We start from the raw sequence: 14311 nt of genomic DNA, 5'->3' as shown, positions 1-14311 counted from the left end.
TAATACATTAACTGTGTTAATTTAGTGAAACACTGAAGAAATTCTGTAAAATGGACAACCAAGATTAATAAATGCCATAAAAGAATTGTTCATTGTTAATGCAATAATAATAGTAATGTTAAGAAATGAAACCATTAAACAAGCTTAAGAAATGGCAGAAACTCATTTATTTAACTTATAAGTGTAGTAACTGTAAAATTAAAATGAATAAGATCATGTAAGAGTCATATGGTCGAAATATCTCCTCTTGTAGGTCCATCACACAGCGTAACTAAACCAGAATAAAGTCACCAGGGTTTGAGTCTCAGTAGTGTTGAGTTCCCTACATGCCTCTTCATGCATGTGTGTTTAAGGCAGTCTTTGTGGCCAAGTTTCCATGGTAACTGTGTTTAAACGGCACTGTGGCGGCAATAAAACGAGTCTTCAACCAGTTGCATCCTGGACCGGGGTCAGACGCTGCTGTGCGAGAGCTTTCTCCTCAATGGAAACACGAGCTCAATGAGAGCAGTACGCAGGCATGCATTCAGTGTGTGTTTGTATGAGTGTGTACGTCTGGAATGCCCTCTTTTTGTCTTTAAATGGTAACAATCTCACACCAAGCTCTCCAAATCAAATTTAAGGATCAACCGCTGTCATCTTTTTCTATCCTTTCGTTCCTCATCTTTCTCCCTATTTTTGCTTCACCGTCTCTCTCTCATGCACACACATCTCTTTAGTAGACACTTCAGATGTGATGATGGGATTATATTGATCATAGCCTCAAAATAGCCTGTCTTGGAAAACTTCCATTCCTGCAGTCCTGAGACAGGAATGAACTATTTAGTTTTCATAGGGAGATGAACTGAAGCAGGTTTTGTTTGAATATACTCAATTAAACTGTAAAAGACGCCCATATGACCTAATGCGGTATGCATGTGTTTGTGTGCTTGTAGCCATGATACTTTCTAATTAGCAGGACTAAAACTGAGCTGTAACTTTCACCGTTACAAACAACATTTTGTAATGAGTAGCAGATCAGTCACAGTTTTTCCTCATAGGAAGAAATATAATAGCCACGGGATAAAATTAATAACAACAACAACAACAAAAAAATAATAGATTTTTAATCTCACAATTCTCACAATTTTTTCTATCAATTCAGACTTCAGAATATAAAGGCAGAATTGTGAAATATAAACTTGCAGATCTAAGAAAAGACAGAATTTTGAGACATGAACTCACAATTGCGAGAAAAAAAGGCAATTACCTTATATTTTTTTGGGTCAGAATTGTGAGATATTAATATTGATAAATATTTAATATTTCTGTCCATCAATAGGTTTTCACAGTTTTGTTTGTTTTATCAAGTTGGTACATTATTTTATCATTATGTGTTTGTTTATTGTAGTCATCCTAATTGGGAGTTCATCCTTTCAGTGGTACAGTATCAGATATAGCTGCTATACAGCAGATATATTTGACTAGTACATTATATTAAGTCACACAGTGGACTGAATCAGAGTTTTGATTCAGTGAAACATTTTGAACTGATTCACAGAAATGAATCAAATACCAGCTAAATAACAGTAAATGTACTATAAATATTTAATACGTAACACAACCCTAATTGAGATTCTTGTACTTTGTTTCAGATGTTTTTTCTTTTTTTCGAATATATTGCCCTGGTAAATAGCTTCAATGTAGCTCATTTTTTCAAAGAGTAGCTTCGTTTTAGTTGAAGTACTTTATGAATTATGCATCGCTTGTAGACTAGCAAGCTACAGGTTAAAAGTGTCTTTCTCATCACTGCTTCCTGTGTGTTTTTAAGAGCTGTTGTTTAAAGGTCACAGAGTTTCGATCATTTCTGATGGAAATGTGCCTGTTTCATTTCAAGGGCTTTTCGAAACGCAGCTTTCATGAGCAACAGTCTAGTCCGGCACGCACAAGCAATAGGCGACTCGAGGATAAGTTGAAGCCCAAAACCACAGAACCAAAGCTTTTGTGTCGTGAGTGAAAGCTTGTTTCCTGAAGGGAGGAAGAAAATGTCTAGAGGCAGAAAATGGAGAATAATAGAATAAATTTAGAAGGACCCAGGAGCCTCAACCTCCTGTGGAGAATAACAGGATTATGAGTATGTGAGTGTGCGTGAAGGTGTGTGTCTCAAAAAGATGGTAAATTGAGTGCCCTTCATGATTTCTATGGTTGTCTGTGCTTTCCCAGACACCTGCACTCATATATATACTAACAAAAACATGTTCAAGTCATTAATTTGATATAGTTGCAAGACTGTCTTAAAAGACAGAAACTCAGTTGCAGACAGGAGTGATATGATTTGTCTGAGTGAGTGATCTGATCTGATTCTTTCTCTCCTCTCAGCTCCAGAAGTTCTCGCTCAGAAGCCGTACAGTAAAGCTGTGGACTGCTGGTCTATCGGGGTCATTGCCTACATCCTGTGAGTACCCACAATGCCACACTCATCCTTTCATTTATAAGCTGAGGAATCCTTCTAAGCTAAGGTTTGAATGAAACTTTCAGGAGAAGAAAACGTTTGCATAATGTCACTGGACCACTGAGTAAATGACCTATCTCTCCAGATGAGCTACAGATGTTGTGCCCCACTTTACTCAGACTCCTTATATGGGCTTATTGTTATGGTGCAGTTTGAGTGAGTCATTAAAACAGAAAAGAGAGAGTTTGTGTCTCACAAATATTTGAGATGTTGATCAATGGAAGATTTCTGGACTTTCTCTGGTTCCTCAGCAGATGGGAACGCTTTCTTACCAATAAACACTGCGGTGTTACCATGGTACATGATGATGGTATGAGATGCTAATGCCATGGTACTGATATGAATTCCTTTATAACAAGTTTTTTTACTTACAGGGCAGGGTGATTTGGCAAAAAAAAGGTTGATTCTTTTTGAAAATATAACCCTAATATAGGGTCTTATATTAAAATAGTTATCTTTTCTGTAGTTTTTCACTAAATGACCAACAAATATTTTGATTTATTTGAAACAATATAACAATTGATAAACAACAGGATTTTCTCATATTTTTCTCCATATTTTCTATATATATGCCCATATTATAGTACATACACTTTAATATCTAAAAAACATGGTATCCAAATTATATATTCTTTTTTTAGAAAACATTTTATTATATTAAAAAAAATACCATGTGGACTCATGAACATTTTTGAGTAATGACTCGCTCCCGGAATCAAAATTTTGTATCGATTCATTTGGAACAGACAGTTTAAACTGATTCAGGAAGAAGAATCAAACTTACTGGCTCTAACTTAAAGAGTCTTAAGAAATGTCATATTATGACATTTCTTAATATAATTTTGCCAGCAAAATTATTGTAACCATAACTGTTAAATAGCCTATAAATTGAATATTCCTCACACTAAAAGTACATTGTCCCAAAAAACTAATCGTTGAGATACCACTGTGATATTTTGATTTCACCTTCTTTTTCTCCCTCTGTATGTTTTCTTCTATTTCTTAGTGTGGGAATGTTTATAAGGAGACTGAGAGTGTGTCATAAAAGCTGTACATTTCACATGTGCTGTGGCCATCTGTGCTTCTCTGTCTGTGAATTAGCATTTCACTGAGTGGAGACAAACCAACATAAAAACAAGTGCCTCATCACCTTCTCATATCTTAGTCTGCTGCAGTTCTCCGTGTACATCTGAGTCAATTGTCTTTTGTTTTGGTCTTTCGATCCCGGCTGCAATGAGGCGACTCCTGCGCCAACACAAACACTCACACTGTCTGTCAACAAACTGCTGAAGCTGTCGTTCAGATAGCGCTTCCCATCACTCCCACTCACAGCTGTCCTGATCCCAAATATTCACATATTTATGCTTGAATTTGTTTACAGTGTTTACTTTTGCAGAGGTTAACGTTAACTTACTTAATTATGAAATTTAGAATGCATTTTTAACTCCCATAAAGTATTATATGTGACTTCAGAAAAATTGTTCACCCAAAAATGAAAATTTACTGAAAATTTACTCTCTCTCAGGCCATCCAAGATGTAGTTGAGTTTTTTTGTTTGTTTTTTGTTCATGGAAACAGATTTGGAGAAATTTAGCATCACATCACTTGCTCACTAATGGCTCCTCTGCAGTGAATGGGTGCCGTCAGAAAGAACAGCTGATAAAAACATCACAATAATAAATCCATAAGTAATCCACACCACTCCAGGCCATCAAATAACATCTTGTGAAGTGAAAAGCTGCATGTTTGTAAGAAATAAATCCCCTCATTAAGACATTTTAACTTCAAACTGTTACTTTTGGCTAAAATACAAATGTTCTTTCTCCTGATCTCGTCTGAGTCAGGAGAGAAATATGCACAGATCAAGCACCATTTACAAACGAAAACAGCTATAACAGTTCTAAACAAATATATCAGTGGATTTTAATGTGAGAGGAGAACAGGGAATGGACTTTTTAACAGAAAGAAGCATTATGGAAGTGACGGTTAAAAGTTAAAATGCCTTAATGATAATTTCTTTCTTACAAACAGCCTTTCGCATCATATGACATTAATTGATTGACTGGAGTCATGTTATGGATTATTGTGATGTTTTTAATAGCTGTTTTCATAAAATTTTTCAGGAACTATTCTTTAAACAAGAAGAAAAATATAAGGCCGGACTTTATCCATTAGGAACTGATTGGATCACTTTTAGTGTAATGAATCTTATTAGTTGTTCACAGTAAGACCAAAAATGTGTGTGAAAGTAAATTTTGATTTTATTGACTAAAGCCAAGTTTGTACATCAGCTGTCAGCGTTGTTTTTGTTAACTAAACCCAAAACTTTGAATTGACTGTTAAGAACTTCATTAATTGATGCAAAGCAGAAATACACTAAAAACTTAAAGATCTTAAACATAAAATTAAGTTTAATTATCTGGCAACTTTGAAGTTCTAAAATGACTAAAACTGAAACAATTAAAGCTAAATATTTTGAAAATTAAATGAAAGTTGACAAAACCACATAAAAATACTATGAAATGAAATATAAAAATAAAAGCAAATTCAGAATATTAATAAGCATCAAAGTATATAAATAATACTAAAACAACTCTGGTGTGTGTTTACCGACAAGGGCCTCTGCCCACCTCTTCCTCGGAGCCAGCTGTCCGCTAGAGCTTGGAGTCAGATCTCATGGATGGTTGGCCTCCTCTCAGGTGTGATTATTGCAGTGACAACCGGCCGAAACCGTAGCTAATTCTCTTAGCGTCTGATTAGCTAACCCAACGAGAAGAGGGAAAAACACAAAGCTAATGGGGTCGAAATCAGGCAGAAAATTACCATCCCTTTCTCCCCCACTGCCTCTGTTCCCCATGAGGAAAGGTATTTTAATGGCTTTGATGATGGGAGGAGAAAAACATTCCAAGAGATGTGTTGAGGAAATTTGATTTACGTTGATCAGGTTTAATCAGCTGTCTTTCTTTTCAGATTTCCAGCCCATGGGGTTTATTTACGAAGCATAACATTTACTGTTGAATCAAGGTGTGAGCTGACGTGTTTTTAGAGGATTACAGTGATAATCTAAAGGGATCATTCACTCAGAAATGAAAATCTGGCATTATTTTTTCAGGACTAATCTGCAATATGACAAAATAAGTATATAAAAGTAGTCCTTATGATTATTATGTTATATTACTAGTGTTTTTGTACAAGTCATGTGGGCAACTTTTATAAAGCTTTCATTTTTGACATTTGTGAGCTTGACAAAGTGGATCCCATTTCACTGTATGGAGAAAAGCAACAAGCACATTCTTCATAAACAGAGGAAAATAGTCATGGGAGTGAGTAAATAATAACAAAATATCCATTTTTGAGGTGAACTGTCCATTTAAATATAAGTAGCATATAAGAACTACTGATATTACATATATAAGGCTGTGGGTTCAATTCCACCACACATACTTGCTTACATACTTCCACACTATGAATGAGCTGTAAGTATGGAAATGGCAAAATAAACTTATGTTTTCTTACAGACTGTGTGGTTACCCTCCTTTTTATGACGAGAATGACTCCAAACTCTTTGAGCAGATCCTGAAAGCGGACTATGAGTTTGATGCACCGTACTGGGATGATATATCCGATTCAGGTATATTCACTCTGGGAAGTGTAGAAAAGAAGCACATTGTGCAATTAGTCTGGTTTATAGGTGTTTAAATCTATAACACACTCACTTACTCATCTATCAGTAACTGCACATGCTGCCAGTAAGAGAGGAAAATTTTTTTACAGGAAACTCTGAGCGCCGTCTCTGGCATTCAGTAAACACCACGGGCATTAGCTCTATGAAATCCTTCCAACCTACAAATAAGGGAACTGTGAATGAATCCAAATTTTGTTGTCAGTCTTTCCACTGATAAACCCAAACTCTGTTTTATCTCACCAACAGGATAAATGTGGCATAGTGTAGGTTCACAGTGTAGAACGCAAATATGATGCCTTGAAATGTCAATGTAGTTTAATGGTTCTAAGCTACAGAACATTCATGTTTTGTATTTTGTAATGTTTAACTTTTATATTTTTTTATATTTAATGTGCAGCAAAAGACTTCATCAGTTGTTTGATGGAAAAGGACCCAACAAAGCGATACACATGTGACCAGGCCCTTCGACATCCCTGGTAAGTCTGTACTGTCCTGATTAATAACAATAAATTATTATTATTGTTATTATTATTATTAATATTTTTTAATAATAAATAAATATATTTTAAATAATGTTTTAATAGTAGTAATAATAATATTTAATTCAAAGTGAAACTATCATTTAAGTAAAATGATAGTAATTTATTATTATTATTTAAATAATATAGTTGAAATTTCATTTTATTGTACAGCAACAATGTAAAAAGTAATATTTAAATAATAAATCAGTATTTTTTTGTTAATTTTGTTGTTAATAATAATAATAATAATAGCAATGTTACAGTTGCAATTGTAATTTTAAATTAAATGAAATTTGAAATTGATGACAATAATAATAAACAGTTCTTACAAATAATATAGTACGTTAGTTGAGCTGTAGGTGATGTTGTTTAAATGATAAAGTTAATAAAGATCCTTTTGTGACAGCAACAAGTAGGTCTCTGCAGATCATTGTTCTTTATGATTTACTTTTATTTTCTTGGACTGTCTTTCGGGTCCTCCAAGACACTTAATCTGTACCAGAACAATTAAACTGTGACCTCATAAACAGCATTTTATTTCTTACAGAGCTTTATTTCTTGTTATTAGTGCAGCGTTTCATTGGTATTAGATTGAGATGCCGTCTGCGTCAGCCGGGGATTGCGTGTATGTTCTGAGTATCAGGCTGAATTCGGTCTCTCTATTATCATGCAGCAAGATCTCTCTCAAGGGCAGGAGGAAAGCTACTGAATAAACGCTAGCCAATTAAGACACTGCGCCTAATCTCACATTATGTATTCCAAAGCGCTAATCGGTAATTAGCACATCCTCTACAGGCACCTTTAACAAGCCTTTACCAAACACTGGAGTCTGAAAAACTGGAGAACAGAGCAGAAGGATCGAAAACCATAGGGAATTTACACACTTTGGAGTAAATCAAAGTGCTTCTTAAGAGGAGAGGAGCGATGAGAGGAGAGGACGAAGTGAAGAGGTGAACAAGGGTGCAAAGTTTTGACTTTGTCGTTTTGCTTTTCAGGATCGCAGGAGACACTGCGCTCTGCAAGAACATCCATGAGTCCGTCAGTCGACAAATGCGCAAAAACTTTGCAAAAAGCAAATGGAGAGTAAGTAGAATTGACATTATGAATAAGGCCAGTAACCTTTTGAAACACAAAATCGAGCTTGTGAAGCTTAGAGTACTGTATGTTTTTGGCCTCCTTTTGCTGTCTTTTTGACCATGAACTCTCGTCTCTCCACATATCAGCAAGCCTTCAACGCCACGGCCGTGGTTCGCCACATGAGAAGACTGCAGTTGGGAAGTAGCATGGGGAGCAGCATGGACCAATCAAACAACGCCAACCAAAACCGCATACTGAACGCCAACCAGACTCCAAACCTACCGCCGAACACCACACCAAACTCCACTGCGGCTCTTACCCAAAACCACAAACCTGCTCCCAACGCAAATGCCGTTCTCATTAACGATATGGCCACAGGAACCACCTCTATACCACGCAAAGACTGTAAGTATTAGTCATAAATCATATTAATCAACATGAATATTGCAATCATCTTAATGCACTTTTAAAAATCTAATTTATTATTTCAATAAAAATTATTTTATTTAAAATTTCCTTAAACAATAGGCCAGATTTAGACCCGCTCAATCAAGAATTGGACGTATAAGAGTGCTGTGTGTATAATGGCAAAAAATTGGGCTGTTTGTTTCATTTTTGCATTTGAGTTCATTTCATATGCCTGTTTCAGTGAATCATTTTAATCACTTGTTCACATCCAGTGTTTAGTATTATTTTGAGATTAGTAAAAAAAATTTATGTTTAGAATGAGATTTTAATTTTTATATTTTGTTGCATTTTAATTGTAATAAATTAATTTTTAGTCCTTTGATATGCGCTTTAGTATTTTTTATCAGTTTTTGTTTTACTAGTATTAGGTTTTATTTATATTATATTATATTATTAATATATATTAATTGTTATTATTATTTCAGTTTAGTTATTTATTTATTTCCGTTATTTTAGTGCTTCAATTTGCAAAGGCAAATTTTAAGTTTTGTTGAAGTTTACATTTGATTTTATTTCAGTTTCATTTTATTTAACAAAAATGTTTTGAATAGTATTATTTTTAGTTTAGTTAACTACATTGACCCTGTCAAAAAATGTTGCATGTTGCATGGTATGATTTACTAAAAAGGAGAAATGTTGCACAAAATGTGGAAAAAAATATTTATAGCTGTAAGGCTTTTCAATGTTGTGGTAAAACACCCATGTTTTTAAAACTAAGTTTTAACATATTTACCTTATCGCACTTTATCAATGACTGTCAAAATGATGCCTCTTCTAACTTTTCAAAAAATAAAACAATTTTTAAGCCATTTAAAACCAAATATAATAAATATTCAGATGTAGAATAACTATTAAATTAGATATATTTTCTGCTATAGTCGCCTAACCCTAGTTCTAACTTAAATGCATAAATGCACTAACCGATGAATTTGCATTTGTAGGTACTGCCCCTCCCCACACTTCCTGTTCCCTGGCATCAGCTGCTTCCTCCTCTGCCTCAGGGGCAGAGCCCTGCAGGCCACTCCCTCCCTCAGTTGCGTCGGTGAGCACAGTGCTAACTGGGACCAAGTGACGCCAGGTTCTGCGGGGAGAGAGCTGGGAGGCCACTGCCCTGTGAGCCCCGCCCCTCAGCCCACTCCCCGCCCTGCCGTCCAATAAGGCAGAGGACTGACCCATCGCCATAGCAACCACCGAGAGGCTCACAACACTGCGCGCGCCTAACGCACTCCTGCCATTTAACCTCCAGGCCACTAGAGGGTGCAATGCATGCAGCGGCAGGAGACGGAGATTTACAGCAGAAGGCTTCCATTTTGAGAAGTGAATTTGTGCGGCTGGACAGAACTGTGATGTCTTTGCTATGAATGTGCTACGAACCTCGCCAGCCATGAAAAAAAAACCAAACGAAGAGCGCAGAGGTTTAGGTGCGAAAGCGTGTGCATGATCGTGTCCACCCTTATAGGAGGACGGCGCCAATGTCAAATGATTCTTCTTACTATATCGTAACATGTCTAGCTCTTCCCTCTTTTCCCTGTTTACTTTCTCTATCTACTCACGATTTATTGTATTTCTCGTTAGCTACCATTTTGATCTTTTGGGGTTTTCCACTGATGTGTCACACTGACCTGCAGAAGTGCTTTTAATAATCACATTAGACTGTTTTGCGACATTTTTCGAGTCGAGACTTCTGTTTGCACATTTATACGCGAGAACAGGTAGCGCAATTGCTAACGTTTTACGAGATGGGAGATTACCGATTTGCGACCTCGCTGTCGGGTTTTATCATCGGGAAGTTCAAGATATCTGTTAAAACATGCAATATGTTTGATTGTTATCTTATTTTACTGGACTTTTTTGTTTCTTTTTTTTTTAAAGCAGAGAGAAAAACAGCTTGATCCTGTTACTCTCTGCTTCAAACATGACTTTAAATACACACAGACAGTCAGTGTTAATTTTTGAATATAGTATAACTGTTAATACACAACACAAATTTCCCAAAAAGCCATGGCAGCGTCTTTCTACGCCCAGTGTACGAGTTCTCAGGGAATTCCGCAGCTGCACTGGGCAACATAGTGATGGTATCTTTAGTAACGCCTCCATGGTTTGAGATTGTCTCATCCAGCTGGAATAATGTCAAAAATGTCAATTAGGATGATGGACAGCTGTTTAACTCTCACAACGATTGTATGACAATTTGACCATGCGGGAAAACTGATATGTTATGCTACGTTCACGCCATTTCGGAATTAGCCTACCATGATTACAAACTCCAGATAGAGAGCAAAAGTCAGGTTCTGGAAGTAAATCCCATCAGTTTTCTACATTGAAGATTTGATTTTTAACCATAACTTATAAGCCTTTAATCACCTACTGTGAGCTACGAGGTTGTTTATCGATGGTATATGATTTTTTTTACGTCCAATAGCATTATTTCAACATAATAATTTTTAACATTGGGAGTCCTAGTGAAAAACTACATTGCCCATGATTCTGAAAAAGAACTACACTCCCATGAACCACTAATGCTAATGACTGATGTAATCTCCCTACAATTTCAAACTACTTAAATATTTATTTTATATATATATATATATACACACACACACACACACAATCATACACATCTTTAAATTAATAGTTTTATATTTATTTGATCTTTTTTTTTTTTTGATTGTTGTTTGCAGTGCTTCATGGGATCGTAGTTCTTTCCCTCATTAGAGAGATTTTTCTCCATTTTCAAATACTTTTTGCTTCAAATCATTGTTTATGATGTTGTGAGTCACCTCATCTCTGGTTGGTTTGGTTAATGGCTTGTAACTCTTAAACGAGGAAAACGAATGGAAAAAATACTTCCGGATCCAAGGCTGCTGACAAAGTGGGCGACCACTATTGCACTCTATTACATGTTGGAAACAAGTCAAGGGTGGGACTGACCGTTTTATTCGACCAATGGCAGACGGAGGAGTTTTTACGAAACCTGTTACTATTTCTGCAACATTTTGTGATGCTAGTGGCATAGAAACGTCACTTTAAAGGCAGTTTTGTATATATATAGCTAAATATTTCTATTTGATATGTCATTTTATTATAGCCAGCATATCATGGTGTGCTTTCTTCGCTCTTCCTGATTTTGCAAAAAAAGTGGCTATTTAATGTGGCTTTTAAGTATTTTGCAGTAAAGTCATCATCATTGCGTAATTCTGACTCAACGCGAACGCAGCATAACTTTCAGTGACTGTAAACATCTTTCCAGTACGATTCAAAGTGTCTGAATTTCTAGCATTGGTTTAAGGGCTAAGTTAAGGTTTTTACACTTCCTTATTGATGGGTGACCGGTCTTCTGTCCCCGAACGGCTCTGCTTATTATGTCCTGTCGGTTTTTTAAAGTGACTGATGTCTTCTTTGCCCTTTATGGTTTGTTAATATCACAGGAGGGAACCTTGTCTATGGACAAGATTTAGGAGTGTGTGACATTTTCCAAAGTGCCATCGAATATCTTCATGCATTTCCCATTAGTTTCATCCTGAATGTTTGTTTCGGTGTGGGCGGGCGCTTCACCGTGAGGGGTTTGAGCTAATGGGTTTATTTTTCAGTCAGGTCATGCATGCACCATTTTGTCTTCATTTTCACACTCGAGAGGAGTTTGTAATCTCACAACAGAGATGCACTGCAAAGCTTTTCACGAAACTGGGGCGACGTTTTGATTTTGTATGTCACGAAAGAGTGAACCATACTGCACATTTCTGTTTCATTCAGAGCCGTTTATGCTGTAAGCATGAGGTGTTTGATAAGTAACCGTTGTTTAAATGAATGTTCAGCTCTTTTGATAGTATCTGTGACATAATGTTGATTACCACAGGAAATCATTTCAATTTGTCACTTAGTTTGTAAGAATAAAAGTCAACCGTACAGAAAGGCATAAAGGATTTAATAGCACTAGAGGGTTTTCTTAAAGCACCTCTATTAATTTTTCTGTACAAATATGTTATTTGAGCTAGTTAATCACCTAGATAACAGTGGGACGACTGTCCTAGACTTGTAGTTTGATTTTATCTACATAAACAAGTTTTGTCATGTAAACAGTACCTTTGTGCATATTGTATGAAATTTACCATATTTTTTTTTTTGAAATTGAAGGTTAGTAAGCAATTTTTCCCAACTAGTCTCATTCTTTGAAAACTGCATGAAAAACATTTGATGTACAAACAATTGCTAGTAAATTTCACAATAAATTGTAAAGAAATGGCATTGAATTAAAAATTTTAAAAAGTAGAAAGTGTGAAATTATAATTTTCTCTTTTTTGTAATATTCCAGTAATCTTGAAAAAAAATAATAAAATTACAGTGTTAACATTTATTTCATTGCCGTTTCTTGCCCCTGTAGACTTTCATGGTAAGTGCATTACTATAATTGTCATTTTTGCTTGAGGGACGACTAGAAATGTTTTTCTGTGGTAAGAGGGCATTACATTTTTGGCTTCAGTGTTCATGTACTCTGTGTTTGTAAGTGTCACTTTCTTCTGTGTGTATTTATGGATGTAAAATGCAGGAAATCTGTCCGATATGCTGGTTTTGAATTTTTTAAACCCTCATTAGGATATGGGGGTGTTTAGAACGAAGATAAATAAACCTATATATGGTTACTGCCACTGCAAGCCAAACATAAATGTATTTGAAATCTAACAATTAAACCTATGAACTCATTTTAACTTACTACAGTAATGAAATTCAGTAAATACATGCACACACTCGTGCCATGGCTCACACACAAACACACCCTGATCAATCAGTGAGTGCAGTGAAGGTCAGAGAGGAGCGATGTTTCCGTTCACTTCGATTACAGCATCACTGTGGTCTGTCTGCGTCCAGAGCAAATCACTCCGTGTGTCCAAAGGCTTTGTAAATAGACTGTGATTGTGACGTGTCTATCATGTTGTCCCTGAGGAGATGTTAGTGTGTCCGTTGCGTGTCTCATCTCGTTCTCTAAACACTGCCTTTCTCTGCAGTTATCGGCCACACTTGACTGTAATACACACAGATGTATATGTCTCTCGCTCAATGTCGTACGTTCCGAGAAAAATCACGTTTCTATTGTACAAACTTCACACACGCAACATGGTGAATATTTAACGATGATCGGTTGTGATGCACCTTCTCCGGACGAATCGTTTCCTGATATTTTCTTTTTTTTTTTTTTTTTACCAACTCAGGCGTCACTTTTGCCTCTTACGATGAAAAAGCTGTGACTGACAAGTGTCTGTGCTACCCAGTGACTGTGCAGTTTTAAACTTGTCCCTTGAATGTCGACTTCTTCGCAAATTAAGAAAGAAAAAACCTTGCAACCGCATTGAATGGTTTTATAAAGAACTGCGAGCATGTTAAATGCGCTTTCCGATTCAACCGATTGTTTGCGTATTTTCAAAAGTCCTCACCATGTAACTATGTGTATGAAGAAATATGTCTATATCTATATGAATATATATTTAAAAAAAAAAAAAAGCAACTCTGATAATGCAGGCCTTGTGATCTCTGCATCTCTGACACAACCTGTCCGAAATAAAAGTTGCCCAGTGAAATGTGAATTATATACTCATATGCATGTGACAATGATGATCATATTTTGGGAGTGGCATACAAATACTAACTTTACTGTGACGTGATCTTCTGTTGATATGGGGCTTGTATATCCAATGCCTTTGACAATCATCTGCACATATCAGAGTTTATATTCCATGCTGTAAAGCAATGGGGAATGAATGATTGTTTTTCTTTCCTTTCTTTTTCTTTCCTTTTTCCTTAAATAAATCCTGAATGATCATGATTTGTCTTTTATGGCTTGATAAGGATCTCAGTATCTCTCTGACCCCTATTTAGCTTTTGAACACTGTTTTCCGTCGTTTGTTTGGTTTGGATCCAGTGTATGTGGTCTTTCATTAGCGGTCAGTGGGGCTGGACATTGCCGGTCTCCCACCAGCTCAGCGCTTCAGGCGATGCCTGCTGTTACGGACTCAAAACAGACTGGAAAGAGAGCATGTGAAAACCATCCAGCCATGCGTGACCGCGTACGACCCCTGG

At 36.2% G+C, this 14311-nt stretch overlaps 1 protein-coding gene across 1 annotated transcript in view; it reads left to right on the top strand.

Moving 5' to 3' along the window:
- Positions 1-14054, top strand: part of camk1da (calcium/calmodulin-dependent protein kinase 1Da) — a 74175-nt gene extending 60121 nt beyond the window's left edge. Inside the window, exons 6-11 of the mRNA XM_058772491.1 lie at positions 2356-2431; positions 6007-6119; positions 6571-6649; positions 7690-7777; positions 7918-8176; positions 9181-14054. Coding sequence (XP_058628474.1) covers positions 2356-2431; positions 6007-6119; positions 6571-6649; positions 7690-7777; positions 7918-8176; positions 9181-9311 — 746 coding nt within the window. The 3' untranslated portion in view covers positions 9312-14054. The remainder of the gene's footprint in view (positions 1-2355; positions 2432-6006; positions 6120-6570; positions 6650-7689; positions 7778-7917; positions 8177-9180) is intronic.
- Positions 14055-14311: the final 257 nt, after the last annotated feature.

This window comes from Onychostoma macrolepis, chromosome 04, assembly GCF_012432095.1.
Source record: "Onychostoma macrolepis isolate SWU-2019 chromosome 04, ASM1243209v1, whole genome shotgun sequence".
Taxonomy (NCBI): domain Eukaryota; kingdom Metazoa; phylum Chordata; class Actinopteri; order Cypriniformes; family Cyprinidae; genus Onychostoma; species Onychostoma macrolepis.
Note: the sequence above shows the minus strand (reverse complement) of the source record. Positions and strands in the feature narration are given on the sequence as shown.